The sequence below is a fragment of the Hippopotamus amphibius genome, chromosome 10, assembly GCF_030028045.1.
Source record: "Hippopotamus amphibius kiboko isolate mHipAmp2 chromosome 10, mHipAmp2.hap2, whole genome shotgun sequence".
NCBI lineage: Eukaryota > Metazoa > Chordata > Mammalia > Artiodactyla > Hippopotamidae > Hippopotamus > Hippopotamus amphibius.
The window spans coordinates 3,208,303-3,225,484 of NC_080195.1; the positions used below are offsets into that span (position 1 = coordinate 3,208,303).

Sequence of the window (17,182 nt, forward strand, 5' to 3'; positions counted from 1 at the left end):
CACATCTTCTCCTATATTCAGAAGCTAGAGTAAAAATGTAATTTCACCTTTCCTCAGTAATCTCTATCCTATATTCCTCTTATTGTAGACTAAAGAATAAACAAATCAACAACAAAACAAGAGCAAAACTGCCTATCTACTTGAGCTGAAAGTCGAGATACATTTTTCAGTTACACTCACTACAGTGTACAACTTGCCAGCTTGCCCTCAAAGCAGAAAAAGCCACTCGACACTTCACCAGGGATGAATGTGGTTTTTTGCACCCTCACTTAGAAAAACATAAAATCATTCATGTTTGACTATTTCTTTTAACTGATCATGTATCAAAAAAGTTGAAGAGACACAAAGCATAGAGAAGTTGGGACATAGGTAGACAGAAGTGTCCTAAGAACATGATGTCAAAGGGGAAATCAGCACAAAACGAGAAGGACATAAGCATTAAAGGAGATTACATAGTTCCTAATTTAGGAGAAATAACCATACACTATACTTACTGAGGTCAGCTTCTATGCCAATACTGCAGAGCTGGAAGAATAAAAGTGTGATTATATACCAGGGACAGAGCCACATGGTTTAAAAAGCTCATCTTCTGTAAGTCTTGTAACAACTCTGCTGGGAGGTTGGTACTTTTCATTCTTAATTTGTGTCAAAGGAATCTGATACAATAAGTGCTTAAGTAACTCATCCAATGGTCACACTCATAGTGACTGGGAAACTGGGTTAAACGTAGACCCCAGAATCTATGCACCATCCACATGTAAACATTTAAGTAATTTTGCCAATAATTCCCATTTCTAGTATCCGAATAGTAGACAGCCAAGGCCTGTGGGTGTTTAAATGGGAGGTTGTCTAATTTCTAGCATATCTTGAGGGGCTCATTAAGGACCCATGATAGCCAAAAAAGAGACTATTCAGGAAAAAATCATCCAGTATCACTATTTTTGCTTATAAACTTCCTTTTATAACGATCATTGTTTTCACATATCACCTGAGATTACTTATTGTCAAATACATATGCATATTAGCTTGGAGAAATTTGCCTATGACACAAGATATCATTAGGGAAAAAAAAAAAAAAGTAAGAGAAAATCTTGGGAGAAGAGTGGGTACAAAGGGTAAAAAACTTAAATTATGATCATGAGGAAATATCTTAAGAAATGCAAGTACAATTACATTTTGGGAGGTCCAGTATTAACCAATCTTATTTTGTTGAACATGCCTTTTCTATGCAATTAATTTGCCTTTTATTAAGTCCCGTTTAGACAGACTACTATTTCTGTGCATAGATTTCTAGCAAGTACACATTATTTTCTCTTATTTTTAAAAGAAAAAATTCAGCTACAGTGCTGGCCTTAGAACCCACGAACTTAGCTATTTGAAAGCATTACTGAAGGATGTTTAATTACCTGGTCTCACTTTGTATTCTATTTCCAGGTAAGAGCCAGAGATTCATGTAAAAATACTAATTTCTAGTGTCATCCACAGATTTTTTTTCCTTCATGATGTTCATTACTTAGTTTTTTAAATACTCATTGCAACAAGCTAAATAGCTCGGTAATACAGAGGAAAATCAAGCCATACTTCTTAAGTATTCTAATGCCTCCTCTAAGTACTGCTTACTAACAACGCAGGCACCCTGCTGCACTCTTCTGCACACTGACACGGGGGAACGCTGCACACACACAGGGTGATGGGACACACACACGTGCATGCTTCTGTGTGCATGCATACGTAAATAAGGGCTTTGAAAAGCATTTCTTACCAAAATGGGATTATACTGCCTTTTTTCCACGTTCTTGTATCATGGATGTTCCCTTAAGTCAACACAGCCTAAAACTAAGTCTATATAACAATATCAAGTACTTTGAAGAAAACGCTTTCCTGGGATGTCTGAAGGGAAATTGTACATGGCTATGTAAAGAAGTGTGAATGAGAGTATGTGAGAGTGTGAGTGAGAGGGAGAGAGAGTATGTGTGTGTTGGTGTCTCACCAGGGAAAAAAGATTGACTTAATATCACTCAGCAGCTCTCACACAGAATTCATGATCTAATGCATTCACAATGATCCACTCCTGCTGAATCAGAAAGTGGATTCTGTAGTTCATGGAAAGCAGATTCATCTCTCAAGGATAAATGCACATTAAGTTCACATTAAGTTTGATTTTGTAAAATCAAAATGCCAAATTAATAAATTACAATTCACAGGAACTAGACTATTTACACTGACTGGACAGCTCTAGCCCTCCCCGCCAAAAAAAACCTCTAGGACCATATATGAAGCCAAATTATAACTCCATATTTGCCCACAGGAGCAGAATCCAAACAACAGAAATAAGAAATAAGATAAGCAACAGAAATCAGATTAAAGACTGTCTGATGCCTCGGGGGAGCAGAGATGATACCAATTGACAGAAGTGGTTCTGACCTTCATGTTAGTTACGGCACAACTGAGACCCTGATGACGTCTACAAAGTCTACGTACAAAACTGTGCATGTGATCTCCCAGCCTCACACACAGTGAGATTATCCAGGACCCGCAAACTGAGACTGTCACACACAGCACAGGCACCCAGAACAGGGACAGCCTTGAGATGGAGAATGGTCCACGGACTCCTGCAGCCACACCCACCACAGGAATGGCGCTTGGTCACCGAGGGGCTTGCAGACCTGCTGGCTGAGCGTCACTCGTCATGGCTTTGCCTCTGGCACTTGTTCCATCTTTATTCTTTCATCAGACGTATCAATAGCCACGGGTTCTACATGAGCCTCGCGACACTGCCTGCACTCACTTCCTGACAGTGGCTCTGCACCTTCCTGCTCTAACCCACCATATGAAAAACTTAAAGTTGAACTTTCAGAAAGTCACCACCTCTCTTCTAGCTCTCCACTTTTTGGAGATGTTAGTATTCGTGTTACAAACAGCAGTAATTAATTTTAAGTGCCATTCCAAAACCTTTGATTAGTGGTCCTAATGTACTTACTGCTGAACACCCTGCAAATCAAGACCAAAAAAGGGTACCCAGGCTGTGGCAACTAAGCCTAGGGAAGGACAGCTAAGAGGACGGACAGCTCTGCTCTCTGTGTCCTCAGGAAGGTGTTTCCTCACCTGGGTTTACCAACACAGAGTATCTAACAGTCAAGAGGAAAGTAATTTGAGAAGTTTCCCACTAGTTTCAGCCTCCGTAATTATTATACATCCAAAATAATGTGACAGTGTCAGCTAATGGACAGCTAACCGCTGCTCCCTGCCCCCCCCTTTCTTCAACAGGAAACGTCTCTCCCTGCCAAGTGGGCTACTCACGTTCCACCCTTTAATTCAGGTTGAGTTTGGATAATCACTTCAAGGGAGAAATAAATCAGCGCTGACATCCTAAATAAAGCTCGGAGCTTGAAGGGTAATAATCTAGCTGCTCTTTCTAAATCCAGATCCATGGATGTTAAAGGAAAGGAAATTTTGCTTGAGGGATGTGTCAGAGGGAAATGCCAAACACATTCAGCGAACAGGAGACACACTCAGCCAGAAGCCCCGCCCCACCCTGAGTTAATTACTTAGTGAAACCAGAATGAAAGGTCCACATTGTAGCCAAGATTCACATTTCCCTGGTGAAAATCTAAGTAGTTTATGAAAATAGAGCCCATGCGCTTCCCTAAAATAAATGTATAATAAATTAAATTAATCCACTTTAAGTTTTTATAGCTTTAATTAAGGGTCTGTATTGAGTCCATCGTTTTTTAAAGAGAGAATGCTTGTATACACTGTGGGTCATCTAAACTCTTTATCTTTAAATAATTTCAGTGTTTTTGTTTGTTTTTTTTTAGAAACATATAGATGAGAAGATGTGTTAACCAAAGAGAAAATCAAATTCAAATCAGTTAATTGTGACACAGCAGCAGTTCTCCTTTTAGGTTTTGAGGGAAAGAAACATGAACTACTAGATGAAATTGTTAGGGTTGAGTGCAGGATTTTTATCAAACAATATTTCTGAATATTTACTCTGTACCAAATATCAAGGATTCACATTTTTCCTTGGAGCCCCTTGTTGTCCTCAAGGATGCAAAGAAAAATGACCCCAAGAGACAGCATAATACCTGCCATCTAACGGCTCAAGTTAGAAGTGCTGCAAGAATTCAGCACTTCTAACTTAACCCACCGTACTCCTCTCTGCAAACATTCTGTGCATCAGAATCATGATTTAGAAGCCAAAATGTGACAAAACTGTAAAATGGAAGCCTATGCAAACAAAAATGCTTCTGTTTACTGAATAGTCCAGTGAGGTGAATTCAGCCTTTTCCTTGAGAATCTCATAGAGGAAGTTTTCCCTCTTACGTAGGAAATGGTAAAACCCAACCCCCTAACTGCGAGGCGGGCTGGAGTGGCCACGCCCCAGGCCCACCTTGAACTCTGAGCAGGACCCAGGAAACTTCCTACAGTTCTTAAAGATGGTAACTTGCTTTTCTCCATAGTTTTGCCTGTGATTCTTCCTCACTCAAGGAAGATCCCATGATGATCCCTCTTGCTGGAGAAATTCTATCTGATGACTGATACCAAGTCAGCATATTCAGCACATGAGCTTTTTAAACACTGTATTTGAGGTCCAGCCAAAGCATTAGCTGTCATGACTCTACCAGCCCCCGAGTACACCCAACCTTCCTCTTTCGCTCAATCACGCCAAACACCGTAACTACTTATTAGAAGCAATTACACACTCTGCTTTATTGAGTTTTGTTATTTTCTTCTACTACTCCTTCAGAACAGATGCCATTCTTGCCACCATCTTTGTATTCCTATCATCTAGCTCGGTATTGGGTCTCTAGTAGATGCTCAAGAACATCTTAGTAAATAAACAAGAGAAAGAATGAATGAATAAATCTGCATGTGCATGTTTACATAAGCAAATACATATATGCCCCATGTGTATACAGTACAAATACTTGTATGGTACATATAAAAATGTAATTGTGTGTATACACATGTGGATATATGCAGGTATCCATGTGTGTGTGTTTTCATACATGTAAACAAACAATTATATGAGAGAACATACAGTAAGTGGTTAAGAATTACAATTTTTGAAAATAGATGTTGAATTTCCCCTTTCATATTTAGTAGCTATACGGTCTTGGCAAAGTAAATAACTATAGGTCACTACCTAATTTTCTCTTTCCCATGATATTAGGTAATTTTACTTTGCTTATAGGAATCTTGAAGATTTAATAAGAAAATGTACATAAAAGAGTTTATACCATACTAAGTACATCCACCCATATATCTACCTGTCTACCTATTTACCAAGTATCTATCTATCTACCAATCTATTATCTATTCTATTGATTATCTATCTATTCATCTATCTCTTTCAATTACCTAAATACCTAACTACCTATCACCCACTTATTTACTATCTATTTGTCCTTAGAGATACATGTACCTTACTAAGCAGGACAATGTTATAGTTGATAGAATAATTTTAAGACAAAAAAAATAAAAAATAAAGGAGAAGAATTCCTTTAGAAAAGCATTTTATAACCCAAGGGAGTCTCTTAAAGCATCTTCATGGGCAACTGTTTTTCTCACTCCAGCTAATGAGCTATTTGGTATGCAACACAATTTCATGCCACAAGCAAATTTTTCCTATTTAGTAACGTTAAATTCCTCCTCACTACACTGGTGGCATTATTTTTAAACAGGTTTTTAAACTGTCAGATTCTTCTAGATTTCATGCATAATATTTAAAGCCAAAATATTCAAATCCAGCACCACGGGAAGGTGAGATAAATGGTGAATGTGTAAAATTTGTATTTTATGAACAAAATATTTGTCTACATTTGTGGTTAAAATTTTTCTCTTTTCAACCACCATGTCAGCCAGCATTTTAAAAGAAATCTTAAAGAGAATAAGATTCCTACCATTTCTATCAACTTTGCTTTAGACAAGAATCCAACTTTACCTTCCTTCGCCTCGCCAAACAATTATTGCAAATGCAAATATCTGTGGCAATATACACATAAAATTTTCTTTCCAATTTCTTTACAAAAACTGTCATCCCATGGATAAAGCCTTGGCCAATTTTATTCCCAATCAATGGAATTGCCCTACACTATCGAGAAATGCTCTATAGAAGGAAAAAATACTTATTCTAGTGAATACACATTGGACTCAATAATTCAAATCACAGAGTTGGGGTTTTCTAGTCAAATACAAGTTGTATTATATAACAAAAGTTCTACTTCACACAAAGCACTGGATTTTCAAAATACAATCAATGTCAAAGAAACTTATTTCACCTGCAAAATATCTAGAAAGTCCATCTAAATTAAATAATTGGTAAAAAACTAAATTTTAAAAATATAACCAATACTAAAATTATTAAAAGTCATTGTATAAAAAATTACAAAGTAATTCATGAAATATTTGAAATGATATTCAGGAAAAAAATAAAGGATGTGCATTAATGAGAGAAATGTCACTTAAGAATAAATCAGACTTTAGAACCAAAAACTGAGAGTTGAAGAGTTTTCATCATGAATTCATTAGTTCACTTTGTCACTAGTAAGAAAAAGCATTAGAACAGAGAAGCCCTCCCTCTTAAAAAATAAAAAAATAAAAAGAGCATCAGAGTGACTAGTTCTTTGGAGCACGATCTCTAGACTGTCGCATGTCACCAAATGGATTTGTTCTCTTTGTCCTTAAGTCTAATGACTGCCTTGTTGCACGTTTGTCATGACATAATATCTGTCATGTCTTGACATGCCATGTCAATTTTCCCACTTCCTATATGATTTTTTTAAATCGTAAATGAACTTGATGACTAAAATAATTTTATTTTAGTAACAGATCTTGATGAAAGAAAGTTGGCACAGTCAAGGAAGGGAAGGAATACGGGGATATGTGTATAAAAACAGATGATTGAACCTGGTGTACCCCCCCAAAAAAATAAAAAAAATAAAAATAAATAAAAAAATAAAAAAAAGAAAGTTGGCACAAAGAGTAATACATGTGTGAATACTATTTATACACATAGAACTTCAATACTAGACACAGGTAGGAATTTTAAAAGTAATCCATTTCACTGTAAATGTGTAATCCCAGTATTTTTTTGTTATAAATTTACTAAAGAAAATTATGCAAATTCTTTGGTTGACCACGGGGAAAATTATGTTCAGTGACGGAACTAGGAAATATAACATTATAAAACGAAGCGAGAGAGTAGCACAGACATATATATACTACCAACTGTAAAATAGACAGCCAGTGGGAAGTTGTTGTATAACAAAGGGAGTTCAACTCAAGGATGGAATATGCCTTAGAGGACTGGGACGGGGAGGGTGGCGGGGACTCGAGGGAGGGTTGGGGGGGAGTCAAGGGAGGGAGGGAATACAGGGATATGTGTATAAAAACAGATGATTGAACTTGGTGTACCCCCCCAAAAATAGTAAATAAATAAATAAAATTAAAAAAAAAAAAAAAAAAAACCACCCTACTAAATTAGTAACTTCAACTTTATCAGTCTGTATTTGTGGGTTAAAATATGTTGATTTCATCAACAATCTATAAACTTACTCGCTATTTAGAGAGTTAATTAGTATATGTGAATAATGTTAATGTGAAATTCATAAACATTCCCATTCGGTTTCCAGAGTTAAATTCAAGGACTGAATGCATTAATTAGAATACTTCCATTTATTGTTTCCACACTCCTTAGGTAGCTTACTATCTCCCTGTATGAATAATTTATGTAAATAGTACCTGTTCCAAAGTACCATCAGCAAACTATAAAGTTCGGTGCCCAGATTAAGTTTACCATAGAGATTATTTTGTGTAGACAGATATTTCAAATTTGGAAAATTTTCTCCAATTTAAGCAAATAAATGAAAATTAGAAATTTAAACAACAATCTGGTAATATAAATAAATACTAGTTTTAATTAGAAAAATTACTAATAGTTTAAGAACTAGAGAAAAAAATTTAAAGCTGATATAGTATTACATTTTTAAATTAAATTTTCTTTAGAGGCCCTGGACAAGATGTGGACATTTTTTGTATTATTTGGCTGGTATTAACTACTTGATGGGCAGTGTCATCAATATGGAAACCAATGGGATTAAACGTTCTGGTTCCAAAATGACTTTAGACATTTTTCTGACTATTATCATTGGTTCTGCTTAATATTATATCTTAATAGGTGTATTTACATATTTTATACACTGCTTTCAATAAAAATCTCACTTTTTCCCATGACCATTACATTGGTAAGTTACAACTGTCTAAATTCCCTGTGGGAACTATTGATAAATCAGCTGATATTTACAATGAAAGCTTTAGTCTCTTCTAGATAAATTATGTAGTCTTTAATCTTCTGTTTAGACTATAATTAACTTTATTTCTCCAGATAGTACATATTTATTTTCTCAGTAGACCTTTAAGCTAATTGAGAAATATTTTACAAATAAAGATATTGAATATTTTATACATTTTTTTGCTAAGAAAGCACTTTTTATTTTAATAGTTTTCTTTTTCTTTCAAAATAATGGCTTCTATTTACTTGTAAATATCAGACTATATTGTAATGTCACTATGTAAAACACAAATTTCAAAAAAACTGCATCTTCACACATCAAGATTTGAAAAACTACATTTAACTCATGGTCCTGTTTACTTTTCTCGTCATTTTTCCAATTTTGGTAATAACTCATAAACATTTTTCAGAGACAATCTCACCAATCATTTTTTATTAAAGCATGAAAACAACCATTAACACCAACAGCAACAGCACAGAAAGATGCAGTAGAATTGATCATTTGGCAATCACTCACCATCAGTAGAGTTTCTGCAACACTTATCTCACGAAATTTATCAAAGCGTGATATTCAAGGGTTAACTTTGTCAGAAAGGGGAGGAAAATTGCCAAGGTTTCTAAAACTTTGAAGCCTTATCTACCTTCTGAGCACATACCATATATGCTGATTGGACAAGTTCTGTTTCACATTACCTAATACAGATCGCTTTAGAAACACTTTGGTAATGTTAAGCGAAAAAAATTATGTCAAGTTAGGGTATATAAGAAGTGGTAGATACAAGCAAATTTGAAAGCTGATAGCACCTATTAATCGTAAACTAGCCTGTTACTCTTCCAAAGAGTAAATTATCCGCTGGTAATCAGTCATACACTTAAAGATGAGTGACCCTTTCAAGCCACTGATGCAGGTTTATATGTAAACGCAGTGGCCTGGAAGAACTGGAGTCACAACAGTATACAATACTAAGCATCATTCCACATAAGGCTTTAAATAAAAGGATAAATTGTTCTGTTTATTTTCCTGTGCAAAGAGGACATTCTACGCTTGTATTTTCTGATAATTGCATAGTAGCTAAGTTCAGCTGCACAAAGCACCTGTAGACTTCTCTTTCCAGGAGGAATGATTTTTACCCAAGTGTACGGAATACTCCAAAGAAGAACATACACAGACGTGACTGAACCCAGAGAGGCTCGCTAAGTGAACGGTGTGTGTTCTAAGTAAGGACCCTAACCACGGTCCTTCTCAATTCATGGGCTTCGGAGTTTATGTTAAAAATGCAAGATACTATATTACACTTGGAAGAAAATTTAAAATACCTAGGTGAAACAAGATAAACAGAGCTCAGCATTTATACTTACAGCATCAGTAGTGCAATTTCTTAAAACTGAATACTTAGTGATCATCTGTGTTATTCCCTTTACCAATGGTTGAACTCATTTATCCTCTTAAAATTTCTGCCAAAAACAGTCAATTATGACAGCAACACCCCAAAGTCACCTTGAAACGAAATCCAGAAACACCAAAAACCAAACAAAACTCACTCCTGATGCCTTGCAATCACCAGACAGTAAAATCGGAATCATTTTCTTCATTAAAAGTTTCAACTTTGACAACCAAAACTCATGTGATGGAATTACTTAAGCATCAACTCTGAGTATTATTGTCCAACGATAATTTTAAGAAAACATGGCTGCCTTAAGAATTAATTCTTCACAGAAAAGGAGAGCTGTCAATTAGCATTTTAATTCTCAAAACTTCTCTGCCACATGTCAAAACAAAAAGCACCCTTTCCATCAAAAAGGAAAACTGTCACCCTTCCCATCAATAAAGGAAAACTGTCAACACATGTTTCGTGCTAGAAAGTCAGGCCATTATAGTAAATAGTGCTCTCCCATCATCAAAACACAGAAGTCAATCGTCTGCACCATTAAACCACCTCTGAAACGGCAGCTTCCGTTTGCATGAAAATCGTTAGTGGCCAGTGTGAGGTTGGCCGCACAGTGGGTGTGTGCAGCGCACAGCGAGCATCCTACCTTCATACAGGGCTTTAAATCCCTGGGCACTCACGGCGAAGTCTGTCGTGAACCACAGAGTGAGGATGGAGCCGGTGCTGACGATGGAGGAAGGCAGCTGAAATCCCGATAACCTAAGTTTCAAAAAGACGTGAATATAGTCAAAAGCATGTATTTCTTATTAAAGCTTATTTGATGAAGTCATTCAATTCCTCTTTCCACTGTGGCCTGTTTATTTGACATAAGTGAGCAGGATCCACACAACAGGTGTTGCCAGGTAACTGAAATGAATCATGTTCAAGGACCACAGTTTGCTTATTGAAACATTTTTGGAAAGATTCTTTCTTAAAGGAAATGCACAATACACCATTGTCTAAACAGAGCGCACAGAACTTAAAACAATGCAAAGTCATCCTTATACAGGCTACATGAAACACTGTGTGTGCTTCTGAGTTTGTTATTTTTGTCCTAAATTATTAGACAGTGTACTGTCACATCTCATCATTAATGTGCTTATTCTTACTATCTTCCCACCCCCAATAAATCGGTTTCTCTTGAAAAGAAAACACATACTAGTCACAGCATCAGAAATAAAAATCAATGACTACCTTGAGCAGTGGTCAAATGAACTGATTTTAATATTTGGTTTTCAAGAACAATCTTTTGGATTCTAAGATATGTATTTCAATTATAACTAGGTTGGGATATACTTAGAAATTTTAATGATGATAAAGTCAGAACTCTGAATGAGTGAACTAGTATAATAATATGTATAATACTTTACAAATGAATAGCTTTTCAAAAGTTCAAAGAGATCAATTTCTATTTTACCTAAAGTTTGCTAATTAAATAGTCCGTCTGCAAAGGCATGGTCTAGTGTAGTCTGAGCACAAACCTCTGACTTGCCCCTGGAAAAAAAAAAATCAACTTGAACGTTCATTCCCAGTAGGAGAAACTCTGTCTTGCCAGTAAGCCTATGGTATTAAATGCCTAATTACAACCACTGTAGTTGCAGAATCAAACCAGAAGCTAGTAAGAGAAAAATGACAGTACAATCATCAACCATTAAACAGCACACTTCTAAATAATCCATGGATCAAAGAAGTCTCAAGAGAAATTGTAAAAAATATACTACACTGAATGAAAATATAAATGCAAGATATCAACATCTGTAGGACTCAGCTAAGCAGTGCTAAGGCAGAAATTAACAGTACCAAACACATACATTAGAAAAGAGAAAAATTCTCTTATTTGTAATCAAAGCTCCCATCTCAAGAGCTTAGAAAGGGGAGAGTAAAATAAACCGAGAAGCAACAGAAGGTAAGAAATTAAAGATAAATACCAAAATCTAATGAAAACAGAGAAACAATAGAGGAAAACAATGAAGCAAAGCCTAATTATTCAAAAAGATCAATAAAGTTAACAAATGTAGCAAAAGTGACCATAGAAAAAGAGGGGGATAAGAGAAGACACAAATATCTAATGTCAGGAATAAAACAGCATATGTTACTAGAGACCCCACAGACATGAACAACTGCTGTAAAAGCTACACCCATAAATTTCACAACTAAAATGAAATTGGTTGCTTCCTTAAAAAAACAAACAAAATACACATAACAAATGACCACAGCTTTCCCAATGAAACAGAAAATGTGAATAACTTTACAAGTATTAAAACTCTCACAGAAGAAATGTGCAGGCCCAGGTGGTTTCACAGAGGAATTCTTCTGCCATAGACTGAATGTCTGTGTCACCCCAAAGTCATATGTTGAAATCTAATCCCCACGGGGATGGTACTGGAGGTGGAGCTCCTGAGAGCTCTCCCACCCCTTCTGCGATGTGAGGACACAGCAAGAAGTCACTGTCTGTGAACAGAAAGCAGGCCTTCAGCAGATACCGAGTCAGCTGGCACCTCGACCTTGGACTTCCCAGTCTCAAGAACTGTGAGAGACAAGTTAGTTTACAGGCCACCCATTCTATGGTATTGTTATATGCACTAAGGTATTTACCCCAATGCCCAGAGATGTCTACCAAACACGAAAAGAATGAACAACTTTACTACAATCTCTTTCAGAAAATACAAGTGGATAAAACACCTCCTTGTGCACTTTATGGCACTAGTATTAGCCTGTGCTATGGATGGAACTGGTGCTTCCGAAGTTTGCATGGTGAAGCCCTAACTTCCAATGTAACTGCATTTGGAAATGGGGCTTTTAGCAGGTAATTAAGATGAAGTAAGTTCATCAGGATGGGATGCTAATCCATCAGGACTGGAGACTTTACAAAAGGAGAAAAAAGAGAAAAATCTTTCTCTTTCCCCCACCCCACCACATGCATACACTAAGCAAAGGCCATTTGAGCACACAGCTAGAGGAAAGGTGCCTACAAGCCAGGAGGAAAGTCTTTGGGAGAACTTGACCATACTACATGCACCTCCTGTCAGATGTCCAGCCCCAGAAACGTGAGAAAATGAAGGTTTGTTGTTTAAGCCACCTGGTCTCTGGTATTGTGTTGTGGCAGACCAAGCCAAGACACTCTAATACCAAAGACAGACAAAGGCAGTGCAAAAAAAGAAAACAACAGACCAATGCCCCCATAAACAAAGATGCAAAAAATCCTTAACAAAGTAAGAGAAAATAAAAGCAAGCAATATATAATAAGTATTCAACAAGACCAAGCTGTGTTTATTCCAGGGACGTAAACGCTGTTCAATTACTTGAAAATCTACCAATGTGTCTGCCATAACAACTAGCTACGGAATACAATCACAAGACTGTAATGATCTATGCGGGGAAAAGCATTTGACTAATTTAAACATCCAATCACAACAAAAACTGCCAATAAAACATGAATGGAGGGAAACTTCCCCAACTTGACAATGAGTACCTACCAAAAAACCTAAATATAACATTATACTTATTGGGGGGAGACTGAACGCTTCCCCTCCAGACTGAGAACAGGCAAAAGGCTCTGGTTTCAACACCTTTATTCAACATTGCACCAGAAGATCCAGCCAGTGAAGTAAGCCAAGAAAAAGAAATCAATGCACACAGATCAGAAAGGAAAAAATAAAACCGCCTCTATTTCCAGATGACATAATTATCTACACAGATTATGCCAAAGAATCTATAGGAAAACTCCTAGAGCTAATACTTGAAATTAGCAAGTGCCCAGGATACACAGTGAACATACAAAATTCAATTTTATTTCTACACACCAGCACTGAACACATGGACACCAAAATTAAAGATGCAATGCCATTTACAATCAGCCAAAAGAACACTCGGATGTAACAAAACAGGTACACAACTGTGTCCTGAAAACTGTGTAATGCTGAAGAAAGAAAGAAATAAAAAATATACCATGTTAATAGACTAGAAGACTCAACACTGAAAAGATGTCAATTCTCCCCCAATTCATATTTAGGTTTAAGACAATTTCTCTCAAAATCCCAGCAAGATTTATTTTTAGATATAGACGAGATTCTTCTAAAACTTAAGCAGAAAGCCAAAAGAAAAAAAGACTAGAATAGCTTAAGCAATTTTGAAAAAGAATAAAATAGGAGGAATCAGTACACCTGTTTTCAAGACTTCTTTTGCAGCTACAGTAACCAGAACCATTTGGTGTTGGCAGAGGGAGAGACCCATCCACCAGTGAATCAAAGCAGAGAACTGAGAAGCAGACTCCCGGAAACATGCCCAAATGATTTTGAAAAGGTGCAAAAAGGCAACTCAGTGGAATAAAGAAAGTCTTTCAGTTGCACTTGAGCAACTGGAAGTCCACAGGCAAAAGCAACAAAAAAGGACCCTAACACCCTATAGAATAATTAGCTCAATGTGGAGCACAGACAGAACCGTAACGTGAAAATATACAACTTTTAGGAGAAAGTAGAGGGAAAAATCTTTGGGATCTTGGACGAGCCCAAGTTCCCTGAGTGGACACCGAAAGCACAGCCCATAAAATGAAAAAGTGACCTCTCGGACATCATAAACATTAAAACCTTTTATTCTGTGAAAGACCTGGGTAAGAAATGAAAGGACATGATACAGACTGCTAAAAAATGTCTGTAAACCACGTATCTGACAAAGACAAGTGTCTAGAATATATTTTAAAAAAACTTTAAAGACTCAACAGCAAAAGAACAAATAATGTAATTAGAAAACAGGCAAAAAAAACCAAAGTGTCATTTCATCTAAAAGGATATACAGATGGCAAATAAGCACATGAAAAGTTGTTCAACATCATTAGTCATTTGGGAAATGCAAATTAAAACCACAAAGAAATATCACTACATACCTATTCAGAATGGCTAAAATGAAAAACTGTCACAATAGCAAATGCTGGCTAGAATGCAGAGAAAATGGATTGCTCGTGCATCGCTAGTGGGCAGAGCCACTTTGGAAAACAGTTTGACAGGTTCTTAAAAAATTCAACATGCAATTATCATATGGCCAACCAATTATTCTCCTGGGCAGTATTTACTCTAGCAAAATGAAGATTTATGCTCATACAAAATCTGTGCAAGAATATACATGAATATACATACATATATTCTACACACATGCACATACACAATAAATAATCAAAAGCTGGAAATAACTCATATGTCCTTCAAGAGGTGAATCATATACAAACGGTGCAACATCTGTACCATGTATGACTACTCAAAAATAAAAAGAAATGAACTATTGATTTATAACACCTGGATGAACCTTCAGAGAAGTAAGTGGAGTGGAGAAAAAGTCAATCCGAAATAGATTACACACTGCATGACTTTAACGTTCTTGAATGACAAACTTGCTGAAAAGGGAAACAGGTGATTTGTGGCCAACAGTTAAGGAGGGGGTTGGAACAAGAGGGAGGTGGGAGTGGCTATAAAAGGACCGCATGAGGAAGTCTTATGTTCTGCGTCTAACAATTTCAGTGTTGATACCTCAGCTGGGTCTGTCTGCTACCACTTTATAAGATGTTCCCTTTGGAGAAACTGGTAAGGAATACACAAAATCTGTTACTCCTTACACTGCACATAAATCTATGATTATCTCAAATTTAAAATTTTAATAAAGCAATAGATTGGAGGGTTTGGGACAAACTCACTCAAGAAAATATACACAGATTAAAATCATCAAGTTAGTAAAATACAAAAACAGTATTTAATAATAAAACATTCTCTAGTTTCAAGAATAAATTGAACAAAAAATGTTGATTATTTAGCGCAGTCTGTTTTGAAGTTTTAATATTTACTAGCATAATTTTAGTTATTAAATAATGTAGTAGCACTTAAACACACATTCATGTTTTCTTAATGCATCTTATAAGGAATTGTAAATAGGAAGGGAATAGTCAAACTATTATCTCAAAAAAAGTAACAAGATGCTAAGAGTTGTAAAAACGTTCCATGACTACTGTTTGGAAGTTGGGGCAAGTTCAACAAGCACAGTGGTAGATGAAATATATGCACGTGATCTGCTTTAAATCGCTGAAATGGAATGAACTCAATCATACTTGAGTGCAAAAGACTGAAGTCAAACATTGGTTGAGGGGGTGGGAGAGTTGATGCTCTTAATCATTAAGAACATTCAAGAGCTAAATTTGCAGTTTCAACGTTTACAGCCTTTGCCCGTCACACCAGCTGGGAGTGAGGCATCTATGAACAGTGACCAGTGAGGGACTCCCTCTTGGGTCGCCCTGCAAATACACTGCTGAGCATCTATTTAGTGCATCGCTCATATCCTTTGCCTGAGGACCCTGTGGATGAATTCCAATGTTATCTTCCTTTGAGAAACACATGTTCTTAGGAAGGACCAGTTTACTTTTTACACCTAGTAAATCATGGAGCTGTTCAAGTTGCTTAGTGTTGACTAAAAGAAAATTTCGAACCAAATTTCTGCCCTTTCCTAAGCAACGTGTTAATTTTTATAGTAGCCTCGTAGATTCTGTAATTTGCATCCCTTCAGAATTTTATCTTGCTGCCATCCATGCATCTTGAGACCTCTGTAAGCCACTTTATCTCTAGATATAACTCATCATGGTATTCACGCAGCAGTAAGTTGATGAAAATGAGAAAAAATTAAGTCAGCTTCCCCCTCCCCATTTCCACGAAAACTCAATATCACCTACAACATATGCATATTTGACCTACTTCTTCATAGAGTGCAACTCAGAAAAGTGGCTGACAGTGTTGAAAACAATCCTAGCATTCTTACCCAAAGCACTGGGTTTTCACCTGATGCCCTAGTTGAATTATTGGTGAGAAGAGGAAGAAAATGATTTGAAATGGGAATGGATATGAGTAAAGTGACAGAAACATTTCACTCTCAAGGAAAAAAAAAAAAAAGTATAGGTAGCATAGGTCCACACACATATATCTCCCTCCCTCTCTCTCTCTCCCACCACACCCTTTCCCCTCTGTATGTCTTCTCCTAGTTGCACGCCTGTTGTCCTATAGAATCTCATTTTCCATATTTTCTACTGGGAGAAAGCAGTTCCCCTCTCACATCCAGCGATCTGGGCAAATGATAGAGCACACCTGTCAAAGATGGGTGATTGTTAAGTAAAGTAAGGACGATTTGGAATAGCCCTTCTATATTCTCAGTACATGTTCACTTGGCAGGAACACAAGCTTCAGAATTGAACAAGTTTATTCTTTCATCTCTCAAGAAATCACTGGAATGAATTGCACTTAGAAACAGATCCAAAATATTGTGTTCTCCACTATCATTCAAGATACTCAAATCGCTGATACCAGTGCAATAATCTTGTGTTAGAAGTGCTACAGCTGGAGAAAAAAAAGAAATTGAGTGAAAATCTCAGCAGAAACAAGACTGGTATGAACACAGTTCATTTCTCATAAATTAATGAGGAAGTTATAAC

The 17,182-nt window shown here is 36.5% G+C and overlaps 1 protein-coding gene across 1 annotated transcript in view; it reads right to left on the minus strand.

Moving 5' to 3' along the window:
* Window positions 1-17,182, minus strand: part of CSMD1 (CUB and Sushi multiple domains 1) — a 1,409,269-nt gene that overhangs the window by 1,215,655 nt on the left and 176,432 nt on the right. The window contains exon 3 of the mRNA XM_057697717.1: window positions 10,331-10,443. Coding sequence (XP_057553700.1) covers window positions 10,331-10,443 — 113 coding nt within the window. The remainder of the gene's footprint in view (window positions 1-10,330; window positions 10,444-17,182) is intronic.